Raw genomic sequence first — 7843 nt, forward strand, 5'->3', positions numbered from 1 at the left:
GCTAATAGTGAGTCAGAAGTTCCCTGACCTGACAGGACAAAATATGTCTAACTGCATGGTCTGCTTTTTAAATTAAGAAGTCCATATGCCAATGCAGCTACTTCACACGGATACTTGAGTTTTCTGAGACATTCCAAACTCGTGAGCTTTGGAAATATTGGTTAAATAAATCTGAGAGTTGCAGCTTTTGGGAGCAAGCTAATGCTCTTGATGTTTGCTATATCTGGCAGACACCTGGCTTCCATCTGGATCAGCTTAAGGTAAATTTCCTTTTTCATTGTCTATTTTTAAACCACTGCTCCACACCAGTCAAAATAAATTTGATTAGGGGCTTTCTTTGCGACTAATGTGGTGCACAATATGTTCAAACAGCTTCTATCCGGATATGTCAGCAAGTGCCAATAAACAGCAGAAAGGGAAATAAATTATCTCATTTATTGAGAACTGGGTGACTCTGGAGCTTTGGAGTTAACTCTACACTCTTAGTGAGTAAAGTGATTTGGATGTCATTCTCTAACTCATGCCTCTTTCTGAATCCTCTTGCAATCTTATCAATATAGCAAAGAAAAAAACTGTTTGCTGCAAAAAAGTTCCAGGATAAAAGCTTGGACAAATGTCAGTGGCCACCATATGAGGATTGTTTAACAATTAAGGACTTCATTTCGGACCCCACATTTAATCAAGAAGCACAGGAATGGTTAAATGAAATATGCCAGAAGGAATTTAAAAAGGTCTGCAGAGCTCTGTGACACAGTTCTGTGGAGTGACAAGTCGAAACTGGAACTGTTTGAGCATATGGCCATAGGAATCACAATCATACTAACCATTCCCAACCCTCTTTCATTTTTGGTCCAAAAGCATCATTTAAATCATTTTACCATCCTGTCAGCCTCATTAAGCATGAACATACAGTAGTCTCCAGGAACATGTCTGACTTAGCTTCTCTGCTTGTTTTTGGTGTTTAAGTGTAGAAATAGAGGAAAGAAATGAAGGCTGGAAATGACCAGCAGGGATGTGGAATTTGAAACATTTCTGATTGCTGGCCAGCCACTGTTTACACGACAGACAGACCGTGACATCAGAGGGGGAAACTTTATAAAAGTGAGAGTGCTCAGAGCCAGCCAGTGAGCAAACAACAGCCCTTCAAGCTCAACACTGTGGTGGGACAGTAGGATGGATGTAAAAATGCAAAACATACACACTTTGCTGGCATGGACACTGCTGATGTACCTGTGCTGCCAGGTGAGAAACTCACTACACCTGATTTACTGTAGGGAAAGGGATTAAATGGATTACTTTCTATTGCCTGCTAATTCAGCTGATACATGCTTGAATTGTATTATTTAATGTTGGGTAATGAATAGTAGTGAAATAAAAATGTGTTATTGTTTTTGAGAAGAAATGATTGCTGTGAGTGTGTGTTGAGCCAATGTTCATTTGAATTATCCTGATCTGTTTTGGCTCCAATTTCCCTTGTTTTTTTTTTCCTTGATTGCTTTATAATTTACACAAGCAGATTCTGTTCAAATTTTTACTTTGCCAAATTTTTAATAATTAAAAAACACATTTTGCTAGAACAGAATTTACTTCTCCATGTCTTTATTGAACACAAACATGCTGTACAAGGTCTACTGTATTGCCAAAAGTATCCAGACAGCCCTCAAGGTGTTTCATCAACACCAATAACACATAAAGACATGGTTTGACAGGTGTTGTGTGGAGAAACTCCAGTGTTGTTCACAGTAACCTGGCATTAAGCCAACTGGACATTTTTGAATGATATACTTGATTAATTAGTGTGTTTAATACAGACATGCAAAAGTACATCATCACTGTTTATTCATTATTATTTTGTTAGAAAATAAAATACTCTGGCTGGGCTGGGTGGCTATATGAAAAACGTTTGGCTGTTGTTCGTACTGGGAGGGAGCCAGATAGGGACCTCATAACTGATACAATTACGACCTCTGCTGGCTGATTAATGGCTTCTGCACAGAGTAGAGGAATAATGCTGATCATGGTGTGGCTCTTCATACACAAAGCTGATCCACATATGAACTCGACTCGTGCAGGTGAAAAAATGCAGTCGGCTACTGCACACGTGTCGGAGCGGGCGTGTGACAGTTCGCTCTCCTCAATCACGGGTGGGGGTCAGCACCAGTAGAGAGGAAGCATAATGCAATTGGGTACAAATTGGACGTGCTAAAATTGGAAGAAAAATTGATGAAATGCATAAAAAAAGAAAAGAAAATACATAATCTGATCAATTAACAAGCACAAACATTTGATCACTTCAAAGGCTCTTGTAGCTGAGTGACATTTCTGTGATTCTTATTATTATAACTTTTTTTTAAAAACCTCTAGACTGAGCAGGTTTAAAACGTTTAGCATTTAATTTTCTTATTCGAAACTGAAATCTAAATAAATAAGTGAGAACCATAATATGATCCCACTGATTATCATATTTCATATTTTATTTCACTCTAGGTATGCTGTCAACAGTGTAGCCAGCCATGCCAGTGCCCCAGCACAGCATCAACGTGCCCCAAAAGAATTCCCCTCGTCCTGGATGGGTGTGGATGCTGCCAGATATGTGCCCGCCAAAAGGGTGAATCCTGTACTGAAATACTTGTATGTGACAAGCAGCGTGGACTGGAATGTGACTATAGTGCCAGCTTCCCTGGCGGTCCAGGAGAGTGTGTCAGTAAGTGGCAAGTTTTTATTTTTCCTGACCAAACAACCTGTTTCAGTCTTTTTACTAAAACAAGGTCTATAAACAAACGGTTAATCCCAAGTGTGTTTAGTGGGGTTGAAGTCAAGGCTCAATGCAGGCCACTTGTCAAGCTTTACCAAGCCTGTCAAACCGTGTCTTTGTGAACCATGTTCTATGCAAGGGGCCTTTCCAAATTGTTGCCTCAAAGCTGAAAATGATAATAATGCAAAAAAAAGTTCATATTCATAATACTAATGTTTTAACTAAGCAAGAGTTCAGTAATCAATGTTTAGTGGAATAACTATGATTTTCAGTCCCAGGTTGACGTGCTCTCCACCGGTCTTTCACATTACTGTTTTGTGCCAAAATATTAATACAGCTCTTTTTTGTTTGATGGCTTGCAAACATCCATCTTTCTCCTGATTACATACCACAGGTTTTTAATTGGCTTTGGGTCCAGAGATTGGGCTAGCCATGACGTGTTTTTGATCTGGTGGTCCTCCATTCACACCTTGATTGACCTGGCTGTGTGTCAGGGAGCACTGTCTTGCTCAATCATCAAAACAATCATCAGAGTTGGAGAACATCAGAACAGAACACAGTGGATCTGATTCAATGGGCAAAAGTCAGGAAACACCATGGACAGGTAGCCAGTTCATCACAGGGCACACACACACACAGGAAAACTTTAGTAGCTCCACTTTGCCTGACTGCATGTGTTTGGAATTGTGGAGGAAACTCGAAAGACCCCAAAGAAACCCACACAGACACAAGGAGAACATGCAAACTCCACACATAAAGGACCTGGCTGCCCAACCGGGGAATAGAACCCACACTGCTCCACCATGCCACCCTATAATAATAATAATAAACTTAAACTGCCAGTATATAAATGATCACGTATGTCTAAGTACAGACACATATCTAAGAACATTCTGACTTATAGCTCATTCTTAAAGTTACGACTAATTTTATTATTATTTGAGCATGTATTTTTGTTTTTATGTCCCTCATGTTTGTATGTTGATGTTAATTGTGTACTTTGCACGTAATAGGCCTTCTCTGTACTGTTCAGGTCAGGAGGAGCTGGGCTGTGAGCTGAATGGTGTCTCTTATAAGCAGGGTGAGGTGTTCCAGCCATCCTGTTCCACCCATTGTAAATGTGCAGGTGGAGGGGTGACCTGTGTGCCGATCTGCCCTGAAAACATCCGTCTGCCCAGCCCAGACTGCCCGCGTCCTCGAAGAGTCCAGCTTCCAGGAAAGTGCTGTAAGGAGTGGGTATGTGAGGACATGGACAACAGTGTCCCACAAGATGGACACACAGGTAAATTTAGTGGGTTTATATTTAATCTATACAGTATGAGCTGGAATGAAATATTGTGTCTCTAGAATCATGCTTTAACAAAAGAATATATACAGGTTGGGGCCAATTTTTTGGCTAAGCTACTTTAATAATATAATTTGCTGTGTAGAAAAATATGGCTCAGCCATAATTGCATCATTTTACATAATTAAAGAATTATAGTACACAAAGTAAAACTCTACACATTGGTATAATATGATTTATTCATTTAAGAAATTGCCATTCCAGTTACTACAGAAACCCTACACCACAATCTTAAAACAAGAAACAAAAAAGCTAGCTCAGCTAATAAAAAATATATTGTATATTAGATTGGAAAAGATTCAAAAGCCATTTCTAAAACCCTAGGTCTCCTACTGTAATCATGTTTTATGGATACACGAATTACAATAGGAAAGTCTTCAAAAACAAATTATGTCTAGCCAAAAGCAATACCAGAATTTTATAGTAAAACAGTACTTAGTAAGTCTTTGATCTACACAGGACAACACAACTTGCACATACATAAACCCAGTTTGAATGTCGCTGCTGAGAGATACCAGATTGCATCCGAGGAGACCACGTCGCTGTACACGCCTCTTCAGACACGTGCACAGCCCTCCTCTTCTCGCCCCTGCATTCTGCACAGGCGTCTCTTCCGCCGATCAGGGTCCTTACACAGCGTATGAAGACCCACCCACCCACACATAGTCCGGCCCCCACCCTGCAGAAAGGTGGCCATTTAGTATCTGCTGCAGGCACTGCCAATTATGCCCGCTAAATGGTGCCCAGCTGACCGGTGGCAACACTCAGTTTCGAACCAAGGAGTTCAGAAACTCGGTGCTATCCTGCTGTGCCACCTGGGCGCCGGTAACATGGCCATTTTATACTATAAGAATCAGCAATGTGTAAAAATAAAATAATACTTCTCAACTTGGATACATCCAGTTTCCCATATGCACCATGGTGACACTTACCACATGCACAACAACCCAGCCTCCTCTGACACGTAAATGGGTGGATTCTTACAACAAACCCCAACACTCCTTTATTTCCCCTTTATTTCTCCACCACTACTGTGCCACTTGAGCACCCTATTTTAAGAGATGGGTGTGGGCTTCTGTTTTTCTTATCCATAACATAGTTACATGAGTTAGTAATAAAGACACCTAATAAAAATTTCTCCAATCATGTTTATTATACAATTATTTTCTCAAGTATCTGGAGGGAAAGTTAGCTCACCACTTCATGTGGTTTTTCCTTCATCATAAAACTTTTTCATTTGTCTCAGCCATTGTACAAGCCCACTCTTGCGTGGTTATTTAACAGCAGTCAGTCACATTCCAGTCAGTTTCTTTATTGTGAGATCTTAAGCATTTAATTAAAAAAAGTCCTGCCAAGAGCAACCAAAACAGTCCAAACATGAATGCTTGTAGAAGCTTTCCATGAATCATGTTTGTTCAAGCCAGCAATTAATGGGTAAAACTGGCCCACCATGGAATGGACATAAGAGGGAGCTAGCAACAGCCTGGTCACTTTGGAAACATCTGGAAATTTTACTTATGTTACGTCAATTGCACATTTTGTCCTTTGTGTACAGTGCAAGGGAAGCAATGTGTGATACTGAGACTTACGCACAGAAAACTCTGGTAACAGATCATTATCGTTTGTTGATGCAGACGTTAGATGTTTTTTGACCTCAATTAAAGTAGGAAAATACCTTTCATGCAGACCCAGTGTTACACTGAATCTTCAAACTTCAAAACTATGCACTAATAATAACAAATAATATTTTACCACTTGGTTTTTAATTACATTTTTAGAACATGCATTTTAGAATGCATACTGTGGTTATCCAGATTTCAGTTTACTAATGTAGCTCCTCCCTTGGTTATTATCGTGAACCAAAAAATAAAACTACCAAATTCTCCATGTGGATACTGATATTGTAATAAAAGAGGACATGACAAGGTATTTCAAGGCATAAATTAAACCCATGTTCTCAGAACTCTTGAGCTGCGCATCATCACTTCCTGCTACACCACCATGTTGCCCAAAATGATTTATTCATTGTTTGCTTTACCACCGCTGTATCTCATTCAGATTCACGGTGGGTCAGATTTACTGGGCAAAAGGCAGGAAACACACCGGACAGTCCAGTCCAGCAATGGGCAAACAGGGGGAGCTCACCACAGCACACTCGTACAGCACAGCAGGGACAGCGTACAGTCCAAACAAAAACTTTGCTAGGTCTTACTTTCGGGGGAGGCCTTATATTTAGCAATTCAGCAAAACCTCTGCTAGGTCTTATTTTCAGGGGATGTCTTATTTTCGGGGAAACACGGTAGAATACCTGCTGTGTCTTATCCTAAGATACTTGGGATAAATCTATCTGCTATAAATAAATGTAAATAGTGCACTAACACTAAAATGAAAGGAATCATTTAATCAAAACAAAGTAAAACAAAACTGAAGTGTAACCAATGTAAACTGATGAATTTTTTTTTTTTTTTTTTTTTTTTTATATTATAGCTTCCAGCCATGACCAGCTGTTACCCGCACTCCGTAGTAATCCGTCCAGTCCCGGCTTCAGCTGTATAAATCGGAGCACAGAGTGGAGCGCTTGCTCGAGAACCTGTGGACTGGGAATCTCCACAAGAGTGTCCAACCAGAACCCGGCCTGCAGGCTTGAACAGCAGATGAGACTGTGTACAATCCGACCATGCCAAACATTCCCCCATCAGGCTCCAGTGGTAAGCAAACCATTCTTTATACTATATGTAATATAAAGATGCTCAAAGCCAGGATAGTGAACACTAGTGCAAGGTATTTATTACAGTGATGTATAAAACAGATACGAAAAAGCTAAACCCATCACTATATACAATAATAATTACTGTGAACACAGTACTGCATTAACTTACTACCTTACCTTAAATTACTACCTTAATAATAACAAAAAAAACACTAGAAAATCACTGGGAACTTGGAACTAGAAGGTCTTAAAGCAAATGCACATGCAGAAGGTAGTACAAATATCTCAATGAACAAATTTGGGCTTATTACCACTTTACAAAAGCAGCAGTACTGGACTACTGATAAGATGGTTAATGGTTCAAGCACCACCCCTACCAAGCTCCACTGTTCTGAGGTCCAGAACAAGGTCCAACAGTCGTTTGCATTGTGTCACATAGAGTCTGCTAACTGCTCAAAGTGTTCTAAAAATCACCCATTGGCGATGTCTTACTCTCTGTTCTTCCCTGTTTTTATGCACCAGTGGCCAAGAAGATGCAAGTCCAGCTACAGGTCACCAGTACCCACCCGTCTAGCCTACTGGGGGTGCTACAGCACACGATTCTACCGCCCACGTTACTGTGGCCTGTGCACTGATGGCCGCTGTTGCACCCCTTACCAAACACACACTGTTACAGTCCCCTTCAGCTGCCCAGGAGGGCGCTTAGTTCACCAATCCGTTATGATGATCAGCTCCTGTGTTTGCCACTACAACTGCCCCTACTCATCAGGTGGAACCTCCATGATGTCTGCTTACTAGGGCTGATAACTCTTGCACTGATTAATATAAAGCCCCATCTAGTTCCTTCAACTTCTTTTGGGTGGTTCTCTACCCAATTTTGACTGGTTGAAGGTCTATAAACAATAGCACTTTGTATATATAATAGTAAATTGACTGTAAATGCTTTTCTGTGTAAACTGTTATTAAGATATTCACAGTTTGCTTGTGTATATAGATTTTTAAGTGCTGAATCATCTTTCAGTGTTTAGTGCCT

The 7843-nt window shown here is 40.3% G+C and overlaps 1 protein-coding gene across 1 annotated transcript; it reads left to right on the plus strand.

Moving 5' to 3' along the window:
- Positions 1 to 1173: 1173 nt before the first annotated feature.
- Positions 1174 to 7619, plus strand: ccn5 (cellular communication network factor 5). The gene is made up of 5 exons (XM_063016197.1): positions 1174 to 1242; positions 2488 to 2704; positions 3789 to 4037; positions 6588 to 6808; positions 7333 to 7619. Exons 1-5 carry the CDS (start codon positions 1174 to 1176, stop codon positions 7606 to 7608), a joined length of 1032 nt encoding a protein of 343 aa, XP_062872267.1. The 3' UTR covers positions 7609 to 7619.
- The last annotated feature ends 224 nt before the right edge of the window (positions 7620 to 7843 follow it).

Source organism: Trichomycterus rosablanca, chromosome 19 (assembly GCF_030014385.1).
Source record: "Trichomycterus rosablanca isolate fTriRos1 chromosome 19, fTriRos1.hap1, whole genome shotgun sequence".
Classification (NCBI taxonomy): Eukaryota; Metazoa; Chordata; class Actinopteri; order Siluriformes; family Trichomycteridae; genus Trichomycterus; species Trichomycterus rosablanca.